The sequence below is a fragment of the Mirounga angustirostris genome, unplaced genomic scaffold (assembly GCF_029215605.1).
Source record: "Mirounga angustirostris isolate CCGP_5_RB_7025 unplaced genomic scaffold, mMirAng1.0.hap1 SCAF_1, whole genome shotgun sequence".
NCBI classification, from domain to species: domain Eukaryota; kingdom Metazoa; phylum Chordata; class Mammalia; order Carnivora; family Phocidae; genus Mirounga; species Mirounga angustirostris.
The window spans coordinates 148,676,974-148,697,179 of record NW_026991709.1 but is presented as its reverse complement, the minus strand read 5'-3'; the positions used below and the strand labels follow the sequence as shown (position 1 = coordinate 148,697,179).

The following is a 20,206-nucleotide window of genomic DNA, read 5'->3' as shown; positions in this document are numbered from 1 at the left end:
CACTATCAGCATCTGATATTTAAAATAAGATTATAGGGGCACCTGGATGGCTCAGTTGTTAAGCGTCTGCCTTCGGCTCAGGTCATGATCTCAGGGTCCTGGGATCGAGCCCCACATCAGGCTCCCTGCTCCACGGAAAGCCTGCTTCTCCCTCACCCACTCCCCCTGCTTGTGTTCCCTCTCTCACTGTGTCTCCCTCTGTCAAATAAATAAATAAAATCTTAAAAAATAATATAAAAAATAAAATAAGATTATATAGCAGGCTAACAGTCCTGCAAAGAGAGGTTCAGATAAGAAGAGGAAGAGGAAAGGACAAAAGATCACCCCTGTTGTACCTAGGGAATTGTCAGAAAAAGAGAGAGAGAGAGAACATCAGAGCCTTGAGATGTGTGTCCTGACTCACCCTCTTTGGGTTTGGAGAAGGGACTTGGGATTCAGTAAATTGAAGAGAACATGGGGGTACAAAGAGGATATTCTTGCTCAAATTCTGTATTTTTCTAAGAGGAAGCTGCTGCTGGGAAGGCCTTGGATACACTGCACAGGCAGGATGAGTTAAGAGGTTAGAGTAGCATAATTAGACAGAGAGAGTCTCAAATTTTTCGGTTTTCATGAGGCTTGGACATGGAATCGATAGCCATAGGCCTGCCATGATGGGCTTTTGGCAAGAGATGGGAGTAGACTGCTGGGTCAGGGGACCATGTAGAGGACATGGCATAGAGTCAGTGTTTGAGACCAGGAGGAATTAAATGGGGAGAAAGGCCCATGGTTTCACCAATATTTGAGACCAGCAAGATTGTCTGTGACTACACAGACAAGGGCATCATCATGCTAGAAGCCAGTACATACACACCAGCCATAATGTTCCAGGACCAGCATCAGGATGGGCATCCCTCCACACACCTCCACCCATCTATCATTCATTCAGGGAACATGTAAGCCACACACCTCTTCCTGCATAAGATTTCCTCCCCATCTCCCATCTCCACTTCAAGGCACAAGGATGTCTAAGTTAAACCAAAATGAAGGTCATATATTCAAAAGGCAAAAAAAAAAAAAAAAAAGCACATTAAAATTTTAAAATACTGTCTTTGTTATAAATTGCCTCTACTACTACTACTACATTTCTTGGCATGCATGGGTAGCTCGGTCAGTTAAGCATCTGACTCTTGATCTCAGCTCAAGTCTTGATCTCAGGGTCATGAGTTCAAGCCCCACATTTGGCTCCACAGTGGGCATGGAGCCTACATTAAAAAAAAATAACCCACTTCTCATACCACCTCCACTGCCCTACCAGCTCACATACCTACTATGTGCCAGGCTCTGCAGACTCTCAAACAGAACAACATGTGTGTGATTATAGGAAAAAAATAAACAATGCTGATTCCATTCTTGATTCAATCATTTGCTTACTCCATGGTTTTGGGCAACACTCTTCCTTTCCAATTCTCGATTTTCCCAACTGGGACATAGAAATGGACTAGATGGCTGAGTACTCTTCCAACTTTCAGAATCCATGATTACTTTTTACTTAACTAGAATTTTACAGTTGGCAATCACCAGAAACCCATTTAGTCTCTGAGCCTGGAGCCATGGGAAGGTCTCTCTTATCAGACGCTAGTCCAGCTGTAAGGTTTTCCCACAGTTCAGGGCTATTACCTTTTGAAATTTGGTTTCTGCCTGAATACCCATTTGGAAAAGAAGTAAGAGAGGAAAATCAAGGCATCCTGTGATTCTATTGTTTCTGGCTCCATCTACTCCTTGAAAGGTTTCTCCCTGGTCACTATGGGGAAACAGAACTGGACTTTGGAGCAAGATAGGATGTAATAATCATGGAAGGATGAATAAGAACTTCTTTTGTCCCTATTTCATAGTCATTGTCCCAAGAAAACAAGGCAAAGAACGCTGGCTGGTGGAACTATGATGTGGGAAGTTCTAGACTGTCTATGCAGTCATGATATCCCTGATTTAACCCTAGCACTCTAGAACATGGTAGAACAAAAGCTCACCCCTCTGGAATCGACAGCTGCATACATAATATCCATCCAGCCCTTAAATGTTGCCTGTAACAAAAGCAAATAAACATGAACATAATTATAGGCTTGCTATCAACAGACAAGTGCCATACAATAGCAAGCAAGACCCACTGGGCAGATGTATATAAGATAGACAGGAATGAACATCCAGGACAAAATGGCTGGTTAAAAGAACAGAAGGGAATTAAAAAATGGGTGTCTTGGGGTTTTTTTTCTTCTTCATTTCTACAAGATAAAAAGTTTTTTTTAAAAGGAAATTTCTGCCTTAAAAGTTTCTAGAGAGGCTGTGTAACAACTACTGGAAAGAGCCTGGCTGAGGCTTTCCTGATGCTACATGTTTGCACTATCTGCCTAAGACCTGGCAACTGTGGTTTGACCAGCAGACTGACTTCCAACAGAGAACTGCTGCTAATGGTGTGGTTTTGCATCTGAGGCTCCAGTCCTCCTTGGCTGGAGCTCTGGAGAGTAAGGCACCATACAAGATAGGGTGAGATGTAAAGGGGCATTGCTGGGAGGTTGAGGCTCAGTAGACAGCAAAGTTGGAGATGCTCAATGGGGAACAATTCCAGAGGGCATTGGCTTCCACATGGGGAATTGGGATTTGATTCTATATCTTAATGGACTCACTGTGTTTTTATTAAACTGAGAAATGATTTATGTTTCTTTTAAGGTTTCTCTCCTCACAGTAAAAAACATACCAACAGCACTTACCACTTGCAGCAGGGCAAGGTAAGCCATTCCCACATTGTCAAAGTTGACTGGAAGGGTGACCCAAGTTAAATTTCCACCTTCACATTCAGTTTTGCTTGCAACAGTGCTGTAATTTATAACTGAGTTTATATCTGTTCTATTAATGCATCTTCCAAAATTTCCAGAGAAGAAGTTTACTCCCAGGATACAAAATATCAACCAGAAAATGAGGCAGACAAGCAAAACATTCAGAATGGCAGGTATGGCACCTATGAGAGCATTGACTACCACCTTAAAAAAAAACAAAACAGAAGAAAAACATAACAGATGCATGGGATTCACCAAGCTCTGGATCTCAGGATGGGAGGGACTGGACCTCTTGGAGCTCTGTCTTTACTTTCTACTTCCAAACCCCCAACCCTGCATCCTACGACAAGCCCTGCTTTCAGCTCCGTAGATAATGGGTCCTTTCTGTTGTCATTGAGGATCACTTGAGAAATGTCATTTTATGACAGTGTTACAGACTTATGGGACACCTGCCCTAGGATTGAAAGGAAACCAGAGCCCATCTTGGCTACCACAGAATGGATGCTATATCTTAAATTTTTCTCCATCTCTCAAATTCTAAGCAGTGGATTGGATGGGAAGGAGCCCAGGAAAAGCTTGGCAATTTAAGGGAAGCCCAGCCCAAGAAGAGCAGTTGGCTTTTCCACCTCTCCCTGACAGCTTGATCTTCCTCCCATCTGCCTGAAGAATGTACCTTCATTCCTTCGAACTGAGACAATGCTCGCAGGGGCCTCAGGGCTCTTAGGGTCCGGAAGGACTTCAAGCTCTTTAAGTCAATGAGACTGGTCACAGAGACCTGGTGGGAAGAGAAGCCACAGGTAGTGTACCTGACTTGGTTTCCAGGGAAGCCAGTGGGGGACTGGCAGCCCTCGTTCTGAGTGGCAGACACATGGTGCCTTCAGTGGATTATCCAGAAACAGAAAGCAGCCAGCCCCTGCAGGAAGTGGGAGGGCAAGTGAAGAGACTATTTTTCTCCTTGTTTGCCAGAGCTACAGCCCATACAGGTGAGGACAATGCATTTACATTATTTGTTTAATGAAAGACAAAGAAAAACTGAGAAATTGCTGTGAGTTAAAGGAAACCAAAGGGACATGACAATGATGTGTCACTTGGGGTCCTGAATTGGATCCTGGATTGGGGTTGGTGAGGGGAGGCCACGGTGGATGGATAGAAAGAATTAACCATAAAAGACCTTGTTGAAACAATTGACAAAATTTGAAAATGGATATGGGTTTTGTTACTGAGTCATGTTAAATTTCCTAACTTTGATAATTGTGCTGTGTGAGACAGTATCCTTTTTCTTAGGAAATACACACTGGAATGTTTAGGGGTAAAGGGCTGTGGTGCCTGCAACCTAATCTCAAGCAATTTAGAATGAAAAATGGAGAGAAAATGACAAAGCAGATGGGGTGAAATGTTAATAATTGGTAAACTTGGGGAAACACTATAAGAGGTTCTTTACACTATTTCTTGCAACTTTTCTATAAGTTTGAAACGATATAATAAAAAGTTACAACAAAATAATAAACTGTTAGCTAATATTTCCCCTCACTCAGATGCCTCCTTTTGGGGGAATTAAATCCAATTCTTTCTCCCAACATAGTTCTTCCCAGTGGGTAAGGACTAAGGACTGGAAAGCTCTGCAAATACACTAAATTGAAACTTAAATTTAATGAGCTTGAGTTGAAGACCACTATTTGCAGATTCTAGTCATTCTTACTGATTATGCAGAGCCTTCAGAGGTTCAACTTGAAAGAAGGTTGCTCAGCAGGACAGGAAGTGAATTATCCTATGACTGACTATGCTGATATCAGAGTTCACTATTATCTAAAATCATTCCCCTGCCAATCTCATTGTAGTAGTAAAATACTAGCAAATTGAGAAAAATTAAGTGAGCTAATATGGCAGAATAACAAAATTTTAAAATGTATAATCAATTTTTTTTAAATCACCATCAATTCAAAATGCTTTTATTTATAAAGGTTTTCCAGGGGTGCCTGGGTGGCTCAGTAAGTTAAGTGTCTGTCTTTGGCTCAGGTCATGGTCCCAGGGTCCTGGGATCGAGCCCCACATCGGGGCTTTCAGCGGGGAGCCTACTTCTCCCTCTGCCTGCCACTCCCCCTGCTTGTGCTCTTTCTCTCTCTCTCTGTCAAATAAACAAACAAACAAACAAACTATAAAGGTTTCTAAAATAGGCTTTTTGTTTGTTCTCTTGTTTGTAATAGCATTGCCTGTTGGGAGAGTTATTTCAGCAGCTTTTCCACAAATACCTCCTTCTACCTTGTTCCTAGCCAGAGGGAAAAGGATGGCACAGTTTAGCAGTTCTTCTGGCTTTACCAAGTAACTCTTATCACAGGTGGGGAAGAAGGGTCCCTAGAGGGACACTGTACACCTTTCACCTGATAAGGTTATCCCCAGTCTCCTATTCCACCAAATTGGGGAGCATTGATGATACATGCAGACATAAAAATACCCACATTCTTTCCCACTCTACAGTACTTTTAAGGTGGGAAGTCTTCTGCTGGTTTTATCTTTTTTTCTATCTAAATTGCATTTATTACTCTGTACTGTTTTTGACATTCACCATTTTGATATACATATTCTTGTGGTTTCTTCCTTTAACTGTTATAAAATATTACAGCATAGAAATATTCATATTTTATGGATCCATTCCCCCTTGGTGAATATCTAGGTTATTTCCAATTCTTTGCTATTATGAACAATAAACTGGACAGATGTGTGCATTTTTCCTGCATACATACACAAGAGTTTTCCATAGATGTATAACTAGAAGTGGTATTTATGGATAATAAATTGGGCTCATTTGTAATTATACTTGATGTGCAAAATTTTCCCTAAAATAACCGTTACCAATTAAGTTGTTAGCAGTGATTAGAGATTCCATTTTCTTATATCTTTCTCAATATTAGAAATTATCCAACTTTAAAATTTTTGTCAGTCTGATGAATAACACAAAGTCTCTCATTTTAATATGCACTTCTATGCTAACTGGTAATAAAGCTAGTGTGTATTTCTTCATATATTCATTAGTAACTTGTGTTCCTTGTGTGAATTGCCTGTTTGCATCCTTCTCCCATTCTTACACTAAGTTGTCTTTTTCTTGTTGATCTGTAGAGAGTTTTTATATACTGTGGATAATAATTTTCTGTTATGCATATGGCAAGAATTGTCTCCAGCTCTAGCCTGTCTTTATAATTACAATTCTATTGAATAAAAAACCAAAAGTTTTACATTTTGATATAGTTGAATTTAGATACATATTTTTTGTGGCTCTGTTTATATTTTTCTACTTCAAAACTATAAAGATCATTTTATATAATGTTGATTAACAAGCAACATAAAAGGATTATTCACAGGGTGCCTGGGTGGTTCAGTTGGTTGAGCATCTGACTCTTGCTTTGGCTCAGGTCATGATCTCAGGGTTGTAAGATCAGGATCCATGACAGGCTCTATGCTGAGAATGGAGTCTGCTTAGGATTCTCTTTCTCCTGTCCCTCCTCCACCCCCCACTCACATACTGTCTCTAAAATTTTTTTTAATTAAAAAAAAAGGATTATTTACATACATTCTCTTATTTAATCTGCATAATAATGTTCTGAATTAAGTAGCATTATATATCACTTATGTTATAGACAAAGAAAGCTGAAGCTCAGAGGATTAGCAACTTGTTTCAGGTGGAACTGGGATTCACACCTTGGTCTATATGATACTAATGCTAATAATAGTAATATTGGACCATACTTATCAAGTGCTTTCTCTGGGATTTATAAAAATAAATAATTACAAGATTATTTCTTTTCATGTTGTACTCATTTTTGTTCCCTTCATTTTGTTACCAAGATTATACTTGTCTCATCAAATAAAGTATGCAAACTTCCTCTTTTTTTATTCTTTATAACAATCTGAATAAGGTTGGGGTTAACTGTTTATCTTAGTTCAGGCTGCTATAACAGAATATCAAAGCCTGGGTTGCTTATAAATAACAGAAATTATTTCTCACAGTCTAGAGCCTGGGTAGTCCAAGATCAAGGTGCCAGCAGAATCAGTGTCTGGTGAGAGATCACATCCTGACTCATAGATAGTTTTCTTCTCTCTATGTCTTCACTGACAGAAGGGGCGAGGAAGCCCTGTGGGGTCTCTTTTATACATTGCTAGCCCCATTCATGAGGGCTCTGCCCTCATAACCTAATCACCTCCCAAAGGTACCACCTCCAAATACAAACACATTGGCGGTTAGGTTTCAACATATGAATTTTAGGGGATGCAAACATTCAGTATATAGCACTATTTCTTGAAAGTTTGGTAAAACTTGCCTGTAAAACCATCTGGGCCTGGTGCCCTTTTTTGAAAGTGTGGTGTTGAACTACTGTTTTGATATTTTAAATGGTTATTGTTAGATTTGTTTTCCATTTGTGTCTGGTATAATTTGGGCAATTTGTAGTCTATACTCTCATTTTTATTAAGGTGAAGACTTATTAATAGGGGGAAGTACTTTGCCTAAGGTTACACAGAAAGAGAGCAGACAAGATAACTTTAGGATCAGTTTCCTGAGTTTAAGGTCAGTAGACCACAGGTCTCTAGAATGGAGATACCAATCATCTGTCCACTGTCTTATGGGTTCTTCACTATACTATAAGATAATGGGTTCAAAGTGATTTGCATGCTGATAACTGATAGGGTTTACAGACATGTGGATATTTTTATTCTTTTTTATTATTCCTGTTGGAGCTCCCATGGCACTGATGCCTTTCTAAAATGCCTGAACAACATGCCTATTTGTGTCCACCATCAACATTAACAACATTATGGTTTTCCAGTTGCTATGTTGACCACATGGCTTATGCTTATGCATTTGTCATGTCTACTTCTTTAAATAGCAGGGACAAAGTCTAACTAATTAGCACATGGTAGAAAGAATATAGATGTTAAAATCAAGGATTTTGGAGTAAGGCTTACTGGGTTTGAATTTCATCTCCACCACTTCTAGCTGGCCAATTTTTGACATGTTTCTTAACTTATCTATTACTCAGTTTCTCCCTGTGTATATGAGAAAAAATAATAGTATCTACCATATGGAGTGGTTGTGATAACTAAAAGAAAGAATGCTTATGAAGCATATGGCAGAATACCTGGCATAGAGAAAGCACTCAATAAATGTGATGTACTATTATTAGCCTTAGCATCACACAGACCAAGGTGTGAATTCCAGTTTCATCTGAAACAAGTTGCTGACCATCTGAGCTTCAAGTTTCCTTATATGTAATATGGTAGGTAATGTATAACTCTGCTTAACTCAGAACATTGTTGTGCAGATTAAATGAAAGAATGTATGTGAATAATCCTCTTATGTTGCTTGACAATTAAGATGGAGACCAGCTTAGTCTGTTGGCTGCTGACCTTCTTTGAGAAGTCTTGAGAGAAAATAGAAAGTTGGAAGGAGACGGGTGGGATACTCGAAGTTATTCTAGGTATACATCAGACATAAGCAGTGCTTATGGAGAGAAGTGGATGAGTGCCATCATGGAAAGTATTGGGGTAGTGAGAATATGAAGTGCAGTGTGAGGAATGGGACCCAGGACAAGCAGGACTGCTGATGGATAAATGACAACTACTTACAAGTACTGTGAAGAAAAATATTTTGGAGAGGCACCCAAATAAGGCACACAGGAAAAGCAGCTTCCTTATGATATCTTCCCCTCCCCTACCCCAACCCCTGCCTGCATGGAACACAGAGATGGTAAACTTACAATCACAATGATGAAATCAAGCCAGCACCAGACACTGGTGAAATACTTCCCAAATCCAAAGGCCACCCATTTTAGACCCATCTCCAGGATAAAAATGTATGTGAAAATATGGTCAGTACAATTAAGTAATGCTTGGATATTGGGTCGTTTCTCAAGGTGAACATCTTCAAATACCTGAAATGATAAAGCATAGCCATAGGCCAGGTTGAGTATTTGCTTAGAACTACTTGCTGACCTTACTTTTTAATTTTTCTTCCTTATTTGAATAAACTAGCATCTCTTTTGGTGACAAGGTTTTGCTCAAAAGGTATTAAGAATGAAATTTCGCAGTAGAATAAATTCCTTGAGTAAGTAAAACTGGAAGAAGGAAAATCCTATTTCTAGACTTCTATTGCCACAATATCTCCCTAGGTTCTTATCAATGATCCCTGAAATATGAAAATATCTTCCTAACAGATCACCACACAATTTCCTGGTCTTCCTGATCCTTCCAATTCATGCTAACAATATCCTGCCAACTTTTCCAGAACCACCCAGCAGCAAATTCCATCTCTTTCATCCTCCTAGTTACCTTAGTGGCTCTATTCAGTGGCTCTCCATTGCTCATAACATCCTAGTTCCAAACACCTTGGTCTACACTCTAGATTTTGCCAACCCTGAGGCCAACAATCTATAACAAACAGCCTTACGACTTACCCCAGTGCTTCCAGTGTATGTGCCCATTTTTTGTGTACCAAGACATGCAAAACTTGGGGAAGCTCTGGGCTAGAGCTTCCAGTGTAAATTACTTTGAATATTAAACATTCGTTGAGTGTGATCATGAAAGTGAGACATCCTAGCTTCTGGAGAGACCCTTTTTCATGCTACATCCAAACATCCCCCTCATCTGAAGTTTGTATGTGATTCTTCGGGGTCTATATAACTCAGGTAGAAGCTGTCCTTTTGGCCTTTACAGAGTTACTGAGAATGAAAAAAAAAAAAAAGAAGAAGAAGAAGATAAGGGTCCCTGGTACTGAACCTGTCAAGACATTTAGGCAAACACTGAAGACAAGAAAGAAATAGGTCCTGCTGTTGGGTACTAAGGTAATCCCATAGCCCCATGGTCCTGGGGGAAAAAAGAATGCAAAAGAATAAAACAGTCTGACTTCCAACTCCTAAGTGGGCTTTTGATTGGAGAAGGCTCTCCATCTCCTCCTGTCCCCTGCTGGCTCCTCATCATTATTAAAGTCTCATTTCAGTTGATATTTTCTTTGGAAACTGTCTTTCTTCCTCGAAGGCAATTAGGTGCCTGTTCTGCATGGACCCATGTCATCCATTGCTTCTCTGAGTGTATCACTATGGCCCTGGTCTATAATTGCTTGAACTCCATCTGTCTTCCCTAATAGACTCCATGCTCCTGGAAGTCAAGGACTTGTCTTTGTGCCTCTTGAAGAGAGACAAATCTGAATGGTATTGGAAGCTCATATCCTCTCATTTTGGAAGATGAGCAACAACCTGGTTCAGCAGATCTGACTTCGTTCAATTGAAGAATAGGTCAATATCGGCAACTGAACTTTGGAGGCTCCCACATTATAATGAGACCATTTCCTTGTCCAGAAAGCTCTCATTATTACCCAGTTGCTCAGATCAGAGCTTCCCAAACTCTAATGAGTCCCAAAGCACTTAGGTTCTGATTCAGTGGGTCTGGGGTGGGCCCAAGACTACATTTGTAACAAGCTTCCAAGTGATACTGAGACTGCTGATCCATATACCACATACAGTGGCAAGGGACTAGATGTTTCTTATCTCCATTTGTCTACAAATATGTAAAGTGAAATAGGACCTGAGTCCTTCTCACTCTGCATTGTGTGCTCAGTCTTCCTCTGCCCAACCTACACTTGCCTCATCAGAAGGCGGATGAGAACTAGGAGGATGGTATCATGTGTCCCTGACCTGATAACACCATGCTTTCCCACTGACTAGCACAGGGCTTGGTAAACACCAATTATCATTTGTGGAATAAATTAAAGAATCCTATTACTTGAATTAGAGTAAACATCCAGTGAAAATGTAAGCACCAGAGGCTACAGGGAATCCTAGACCAAGGATTAGCAATAAAAATTAATTAAGAGAGTTCTCTGGCATGGTTTAGAGAAATTTACTTTTTTTTTTTTTTTTTGCTTGAGAAATAATTTACACTGCAGTAAGTAGATAAATGGAGATGTGTGCTGATCATAGGCTCTGATGGGCCTCAGTGTGTGCTCCTCTCCTTTCACCTAGAGATCACACAAATGTACAGCACTAACCAGGGAGGCAATGGTGAAGAAGCAAGACATTTCCTTGTCACTTCTAATTGCTGGTGACTTGAGTCTGTGAAATGCTCTGTGATTCTAAATCAATAATGGGGAACCTAAGACTCCATTCACTTATACAACAAATAGTAAGAGAGTTTAGTTCTATATTATGGCTATTTTAAGGGAAAATACAAGATAGAAGGGGAGGGAGGAAAAAAGAGAGACATGTAGGTGGTAAGAGAGAAGATACTATCACTCAAGTAAGGGAGGCAAGAAGGACCAAAAGGTGAGGAGAGAGAGCAGAAAGGAGTTTACGACTATAAGCTATGGAGGCATGGATTTAGAGTTATTTCCAAACCTCACTGGGACCACTACACTTCAATCTGGAAGGATCTGCTCTGTGAATAAAGCAGTATCTGTTTGTTTCTCCTCTCAAAGGACCATGACTGATGGACAATACCAAGACAACTTATTATATATCCAAATCTGGTCCCTGTAGGCTTCTCCTCCTAATGTTCTACCTTTAGGAAAGCAGCATTATGGTTTTCCAGAAAAGAGAGGTAGGAACATTGCTGTCTAGAGGAAGAAACATGTAGGATACAGTGAAAATGTCTAGAAATTCTCCAAGAATGAGGGACAGGCATGGAGCTCAGGGCCAGACTCCAGTAGCCACTTTAAAGTGCTGATTTATATCATGCTTCCCCATAAGTAAAGTGTTTTTGGCTTGGGACTTCCCAGCTGGAGCAGGACTCCAGAAGTTGTGCAAAATCCTGCCCTCAAGGGGAACCAGCAGCAAAGATCCCACTTCTGCCTGGTTTCCCCATATTCACAGCCCCGTGTCAGAATGTAGCCTGGCCACCTGATGCCCAATGTCCCCACAAGACTGTGATAATTTACCAGTGCCCCACTGCTCAGCAGAATCACAAAGATAATAAAGCTCTCAAACAAGCTGTGTTTCACTATTTGGTAGCAAGTTTTTCGCAGGTTCCACCAAATGATCCAGGGGGACTTTCTCTTGTCCATGGCACAGCATGGGAAGCAGTGACCCAGGCCTGCAAGGAATGAGCAGTAGCATTATTCTTAGTGTCTGTAATGAGCTGTATTAATAACCCTAACTCTTCACCCTCCCTTTATGCACCTCCCTTACCTCTGCAATTCTTCCCACTGAAGAGGTGGAGTCATTTTCCAACCCCTGAATCTGGGCTCAGCCATATGACTTGATTTGGCCAATAGAGCAGAGTGGGAATCACACACACCAGTTCTGAGCTTCAGCCTTGAGAGGCCTTGCATGTTTCCCCTTGCTCTCTGGCACCATCTCCATAAAGAAAGGAATATTTGGGCCAGCCCACTGGTTTCAGGAGAAGGATGGACATGTGGTACAGAGCCAAGGGACCCAGGTAAGCCAAGGGGCCCAGTTAAGCCCAGACCAGATTGGCCGACTCCCAGTCATTATCACTCATATGAATAAAGCCAGCCAAAATCAGCAGAAATAGCCAGCCTGGATGAGTGGAGTCATGTAGACGCATGTTTATTATTGTGTGCCACTGAGGCTTCATGGCTGTTTGTCATGCAGCAATTTCTTTTGGCAACAGTAAACAGTGTCCTAAGGACTGAGGGGAATGAGGTAAAGATGGGCACAGGCTCTGTGAACCACCCAAACCACACAATCTGATCAATTGTCAAGGTACACATAGCTAAGCATTTGACCTCAACACACACCAGCCTTCAGCATGAATCACATCACCCTTCTACCTTGTCTCCTCCACCCATCCTCCAAGTTCCATGGAGGTTAATTTCATGGTGATTTTAACATTCCACTCCTTTCCTCATCATCTTCTTAAGCTACTGTGAGGTCTCCTCAGTCTGCCCCTGCCCTCCTCCATCATTCAGAACATCAATAGGTTAATCTCCCTAAAAGGCTTTTTTTCTGTCTTTTATGCCATTCCTCCCTTCTTCTAGAAACCAACCTTTCTTCTCCAACTTCATTGTTGACATCCTGTACACACCTCAAGCACTAGTCCAAATGTAAGTCAGGATAATTAACAGTAATCTATCCCTAGACTGACCTCTGACCCCATGGGCAGTTTGGGGGTTGTCAAATAACCTGCAAAAAGTTTGAAACTCATTCTTGGTGTCCATTCTGAGACCAGACTAGTGTCAAACTTATGAAGAAATTTTTAATTTTAGATTCATTCGTTTAAGTCTCTATTGATCTATCCATCTAAATTTGTTGAGCCCACAATCTGGGCAAGAGTCCATTCTTACACTAGAGATACAATATTGATTAAGTCACTGCCTATGTTTTTAAGGACCTCACAAGAGAGACAGATACAAATAAATTTCCCACAATGAATATAGGAAATAATAAAGGCACATAAGAAGGAACCACTATATCCACTCAAGGAATCAGGAAAGACTGCATTTATTGATTGCCTATTATGTGCCAGATATTCTTCTAGGTGATTTACATTCACTCATTTAGGACCAACAATAATCCTTTGCAGTAGATATTATTATAGCCATTTTATAAAGGAGGCACTAGAGAAGCTAAGCAAATTGATCAAGTCATACAGCTAGTAAATGAAGAGGCCAGAATTGAGCTCAGGCAGTCTAGCTCCAGAGCCAAAGCTCCTAACTACAATATTATCCTTCTTCCAGAGAAAAATCTTGAGGGATGTGTTGAGGATCTGGCAGGGCCCCATTCAACCCTGGACTTATGGTCAGCTTCCCTTGGTCTACCACCTCAACTACATCTTAACAATGGAGGTACTGGGGACTGTAGAAAGTGGTAGACATATTGGCCCAGTGGGAAAAGTTTTCTAGAGGGAAGTTTTCTAGAGTTTCTACCCTGGTTGTTGGGCTGTGTTAGTTGAGCCCACCTAAATCAGGAATTTCCTGCAATCTCCTTTACCTGGATCTGATAATGGCCCCAAGAATCTATGGATGCCCTCTCTTCACTTCTGTCTCCAGTAGAAGTAGAAAGAAGGTATCTATCAAAATCACAGAGCTTCAAAGAATAACAGAATCTCATCCAATATTCTGTGAACTGGATGCAGGAATACTGCCACTTACCTTTGGGAAAACATCTCTCTGGTTCTTTTTTGGGAATCATCTCAGGCACCCACCCAAAGGGATCCTGTGGATCGACGGTGCTACATTCTGAGAGCACACTGGTAGTATCACACTTCTACACAACAGAACAAAGGAAAAGGGGAATCATTTACCAAGAATGACTCTCACAATGGTAGCACCTAATACCTTCGACTTTTTAGGAATGAAGCTAGCTAGGCAAAAGATTCTAGGTATAGGTGTATCTAGAAAGTGTCCCTCTTATTGGGTGCTTTTTAAAATGCTATGACTAGCTCTGACTTCAGGAGAGAATTCTCTAACTGCTCTCCCCTGGCTTAAAGAAGGTGAAGTATATAAAGACACAGTATCTCAACCTTTTCCTCCCTACAAATCATATCTCTGATACTACCTAACTCCAAATAGGGAGGCTGGGTGATGTGGTGAAGGCTATTTTACTGAGACTAATTTTTAGCTCTTTCAGTTCCTGGAATAGTATGTCTAGACTAGTGGTTCTCATTGATTTTGCCCTCTAGGAGACATGCTGACAATGTCTAAAGACACTTTTAATTTCACAACTGGGGGATACTATTGACATCCGGTGGGTAGATGCCATGGATGCTGCTAAACATCCTACAACAAACAGAACAGTCCAGCACAAGGAGGAATTATCATGCCCCAAATGTCATAGTGGAGAGTTTAAGAAACCCTGGCCTTTGCTTAAGATCCGATTCTGGCAGTTTGCGCTGCATTAATCCTGATATTTTAATCTCGATAGCCATAATGGCTATGTTGGAAAATGTGTATGGATAAGCTACATGTTCCTTCTGGAACACCCTGGGAAAATTACCTTTTGGGGATCCTTTTCTGACAAACATATGTCATCTTCAGGGAACACATCAATTTCCACACTTTGAGCTCCTGGGCTTATGGACTTCTTGGTCACCTGATGGAGTTCAAAGGCCTGACACCAAAAAGCCCAGAGTAGAATTAATATTCTCCTGGGCATTTCACTTGAGATAAAACAAGTTTGAGTTGTGACATTATTACTTTTTTTCTTTTTACTTTTTAAAACTGCTCCTGGAGAAACTCAACATAAAATAATTCTGGGAAAGCTACTATAGGAAACAGGTAATGAAACTTACTCAAAAGTCATATAATCAAACAATATGGTTTTGGTACAAAATTCACCAAATAATTCAGAGGTGAAACTTACTGTATCCTTTCACTTCAATGGCTAAATAATACATTATTTAATAAGTGGTATAATTAGTTATCCCTGAAAATATAATATAATGCCAGAATATAGTAAAAATAAAATCCATAATGATTTGATATACTGATATAAAAATACATGAGTTAAAATGTTAGAAGAATAATTTGGAAAATAATTTTTTGATTCTTTGGGGTATAGAGGGTTGGCTTAGTGAAATAGAAAAGGGCATAAAGAGAAAAATAAAAATGTATTACTATATAAAAATAAAAAATAAATTTTGTCTGATGACCTGCAGGTATATCCAAGAAAGATGTGCAAAGTCATGCCTTAGCTGAGGGTTTCATCCTAAAATCTATGTGAGTGTTCCTGTGACTCTCACACTATAAGGTCATAATTTAAGAACACTTCTCTCATTTGAACAGATGCATTGATATATTACAAACACAGACAAACACACACACACACACGAGAAACAAGTAAATATAGCTGTGGACCAGACACAGAACAAAAATATGAAGTAGTGACAATTTAAAGCATGTAGCAGGTAATGATGACTAAAAATGCCCCATGTGAGGAAGGGAAACAGCTATGTTCAAGGCTTGAAACTATGGACTGGGCTGAAGTTCTTGCACGTAAGAGAGAAAGCCAAAACAAGTTGTGGCCAATGTTTGGAATTATAATTATACACAGTTGCATGGAAGCAGGAGGAAGTACAGCCTCAGAAATAGGATCTGAGTAAAGGTACCCACTGGATCTGAAATACACCTAGTATCACTATTAAACAAGAATCCTAAATTGTCAATGTAAAACTTGGTTCTGTAGTGGCTGCCCTAGGAAGGTCTATTAAAGTCATCATAGAATCTAGACTGCAAAGAGAGTGACAGATCTTCTCACTAAAGAGAAATTTAAACTAACACTCCAAAATATAGGAGGAGACAAACAAAATCAGTAGCCCTAAAAATTAACTACTAGGAGGTGAATTTACTTGAGAAAGAAAAATGAAATTAGTATAATAATCTGAAAGTGTCGTTAAAATGAATAAGTTTAGGATTTAATGAAAAAGATATATAAAATTTCACTTCCTGGAGGGCAACTTAAAGGAAGCTCCATGGACATGATCTCCAGAGAAATAAGCATAAGTGGTGAAAAATATTTTTAAAAAATCATTTAAAGTCTCTGGAAATTGTCCTAAGGCATATAGCAAATGAAGAAATGTATTCAAAAAAAATCTGGAAGCCCTACTCTAGGCAGCTGTGACCAAGAAGATGGGGCTCCCTTTACCCTCAGCCCCCAATCAAGAGATATGTATCTTATGATATGTACATATGTACCTATGTATCAGGAGGTGTAGATCACCAACTTTTCTTGTCCTCTCCAACTCTGAGTTGAAGAGGCTACATTCCTCATGAATATGGCCAAGAAATTGGGTTCTGTTTTTCCATCCAGCCTCTACTCATAGGACAGAGACTCTATTCCAGATTCAGCAGCTTGAGAATACTGGGGTCTTGACCACCCTCACCCCAGCTAGTTTATAAGGAAGAGGTTCCATGCAGAAAGAAGGAAGCTGAGAAGATGAGAGGCTACTGCCCCTACAAGTACTTGGATCAGTAGCTAAGAGATTTTGCCTATGGTAGAAGGCACTCCATAAGAAACAAGAACTCTGAAGCTCTCCCCAAAAGAACTGACTTTATCTGGAACAATGGGGGGGGGGGGCGAGGAGGGGGCTCAAGCCTAAGGGTATTCTTGAAAACAATGGAGACTTTGATGGTAAGCAAATAAGAAAAGACTAGTAGCTCTTCTTCATTAAAAGCAACAAATTAAACCACAGGTCAGCAAGTTCACTACAGAGAACCATGGAAAGAGACAGCTAAGAAGAATCTCCCTGGGGTCAGAAGAAATCTCAAAGACTGGCCTTATAAGTATCCCTCCCTGAAATTAATTAGATCAGACTGGAGGAATTAATGTCCTGTGGTATTGTCAAAGACAATAGAGCAATTAGCCAGCAATTAGTTCAGCCCAAAATCTGGGTGTGATACCAAATAAAGCAGACGGATTAACAGAGAGAGCATGGAAAGATAGTCAAAGAGAGCCCTGCTAAAATAACTGTGATCCTGCAGTGACTGTCTGCAAACCCAAGGGTGTGCCCTCTGAGGAGTGACACCAAAGACTTCACCTTTGTGTGTGTGTGGTGAGAGGAGGTAGGGGAATAGACTTCACTAGAATAGTCTAGCCAAGTCACCAAACAAGCCCCAGAGAGGAGAAAAGGGAATCAGTTCCAGATCTGCTACAATATATTACTTAAAATGCCCAATTTTAAACAATAATGATAAAACATGGGAAAAACCCAGGGAAGTATGACCCACACATAGGAAGAAAGCAGGTAACATAAACTGCCTGTGAGAGGCCTGGATGCCAGAGTTAATAAACAAAGAATGCAAAGCAGTCATTATAAATATGTTAAAGAATTAAAAAATATATTTAATAAATAACGGATGCTATGATAACAATGTATAATCAAATACAGAGTATCAGTGTAGAGATAGAAGTTACTTAAAAAACAAATAAAAATTCTAGAGTTGAAATGTGTGATAATTGAAATGAAAAATTCACTAGGTGGAGCAACAATATATCTGAACTGGCAAAAGAAATAATCAGTGAACTTGAAGAGGGATCAGGAAAGATTATGCAATCCAAAGAGCACAGGAAAGAAGGAAGAATGAAAACTTAAAGGAAGCTCAAAGGAATGTAGAACACCATGAAGCATATCAACCAGAAAGAAAAGAGAAAGGAGAGCAGAATAATGGCTGAAAACGTCCCAATTTTGACTGAAAGTATTAATCCACACCTCTAAGAAGCTCATAAAACTCAAAGTAGGATAAACACAAAGGGATCCAAACCTAGATATATCATAGTAAAAATGCTGAAAGCCAAAGACAGAGGAAATATTGAAAGTAACAAGAACAAAGTTGCTCATTGCATACAAGGGGATCCCAAGAAAATTAATAGCTGACTTCTTCTTTTTTTTTTTTGTAGGCTCTGTGCCCAATGTGGGACTTGAACTCATGACCCTGAGATTACAAGCCATGTATTCTACCAACTGAGCCAGTCAGGTACCCCAACAACAGAGACTAGAAAGCAGTGGAATGAGATACCATGAGTGCTGAAATTAAAAAACAAATGTGAACCAAGATTTTATTATCCAGCAAAACTATTTTTCAAAAATGAAGGTGAAATAAAATAGCACATAAACAAAAACGGAAAATCCTTTGCTAGCTGACCCACCTTACAAAAAATACTGAAGAAGATCCTTCAGGCTGAAAGTAAGTGATCCTAAATGGTAATAAAAGTCCACACAAAAGAGCAAAGAGCACAGGTAAAGGTAAGTCTGTAATTATAAAAGATGAGAAAAATTCATATTTATTTTCCTTTCTTCTCTAAAGCTGACTTCAAAAGAAGTTGTCTAAAACAGTTTAAAATTAATGTATTACTGGACATGTGACATATAAAAATAAAATATATGTGGTAATAACAGCACCAAAGAGGTGAATGGGAGCAAAGTTGTAGTAAGGAAATGACACCTGAAGATACCTCAAATTCACAGAAACAAATGAAGAAAGCTGGAAATGGTAAATAAGAAGATTAATAAAATAAACTCTATAAATATATACTTGCTTTCTTTTCTAATCTTCATTAGTAAACATATAATTATATGAAGCAATGACAAAAATGTATTGTTGGCTTCTTAACATATATGGATATAATACGTATAATAAATAATAGTACAAAAATGTGGTAGAGGGAATAGAGCTCTACATGAGTAATGTTTCTATATCTCACTAGAATTAAGTTAACTTACCAGACATCAATTCTGATAAGTTAGATGTACGTGGCAGCCCCTAGAGCAATTAATAAGAAAATAACTAAAAAAATATTGTGAAAAATCATTAAAGGAATTAAGATGTTACATTAGAAAATATTCAAATAATGCAAAGTAAGGCAATAAAAGAAGAAAAGAGGAATAAAAATAAAAAGCAAAATACTAGAAATAGATAAACTAGATCAATAATAATATTAAAAGTGAATGGGTTAAACAATCTAACAAAAAGGCAGAAACTGTCAGGCTGGATAAGAAAACAAGATCCAATTATGTACTGTCTATAGGAAACACATTTTAGATTCAAAGATACAAACAGTTTGAAAGTAAAAGAATGGAAGAAGCTATCATACAAGCAGAAACCATAAGAAAGCTGGAGTGACTATATTAATGTCAGAAAAAATAGACTTTGTGTTTTCTTGTTTGTTTTTTTGTTTTTTAGAGAGAAAGAGCACACGAGTGCAGGAATATTAAGGAGGCTCCATGCCCAGGGCAGATCCTGAGACGGGGCTCAATCTCATGACCCAGAGGTCATGACCTGAGCCAAAATCAAGAGTTGGATGCTTAACCAACTGAGCCACCCAGGTGTCCCAGACAAAATAGACTTTGAAACAAAAAAATTTACTAGAAATAAAGAGGGACATTTCACAATGACAAAAACATCACATATCACAAAGATAACATTTATAAACATATATGCACCTAACATAAGAGCCACAAAATATATGAAGCAAAAACTGACAGAATTGAAAGGAGAAATAGACAATTCAACAATAATAGTTGGAGGCTTCAATAATGCATTTTCAAAAATGAATGTAACAACTAAGTAGAAGATACAAATAGAAGGCTTGAACATTATCTATCAATTAAACTAAAAGACACCTACAGAACCCTCAACTCCAAACAGCAGAATACACATACATGGATTGAAACTGTACAAAGTGTGTTGTCTGATCATAATGAAATAAAATTAGAAGTACAAAAAGATATTTGAAGAACTCACAAATAGGTGGAAATTAAACAAAACATTCTTAAATGACCAACAAGTCAAAGAATAAATCACAAAAGAAATTAGAAAAGACTTTAAGATAAATGGAAATAAAAATACAATATGCCAAAATTTGTTGGAGGCATGTAGATAAAGTAGTACTTAGAGGGAAATTTATAGCTATAAATATCTACAATAAAAAAAAGTCTCAAATCAATAACCTAACCTTCCA

The 20,206-nt window shown here is 39.1% G+C and overlaps 1 protein-coding gene across 1 annotated transcript in view; it reads right to left on the bottom strand.

Moving 5' to 3' along the window:
* SCN11A (sodium voltage-gated channel alpha subunit 11) overlaps positions 1–20,206 on the bottom strand; it is a 92,553-nt gene that overhangs the window by 18,092 nt on the left and 54,255 nt on the right. Inside the window, exons 17-23 of the mRNA XM_045904025.3 lie at positions 14,747–14,860; positions 13,903–14,017; positions 11,728–11,882; positions 8,558–8,731; positions 3,484–3,585; positions 2,745–3,014; positions 2,007–2,060 (exon numbers count right to left, since the gene is read on the bottom strand). Coding sequence (XP_045759981.1) covers positions 2,007–2,060; positions 2,745–3,014; positions 3,484–3,585; positions 8,558–8,731; positions 11,728–11,882; positions 13,903–14,017; positions 14,747–14,860 — 984 coding nt within the window. The remainder of the gene's footprint in view (positions 1–2,006; positions 2,061–2,744; positions 3,015–3,483; positions 3,586–8,557; positions 8,732–11,727; positions 11,883–13,902; positions 14,018–14,746; positions 14,861–20,206) is intronic.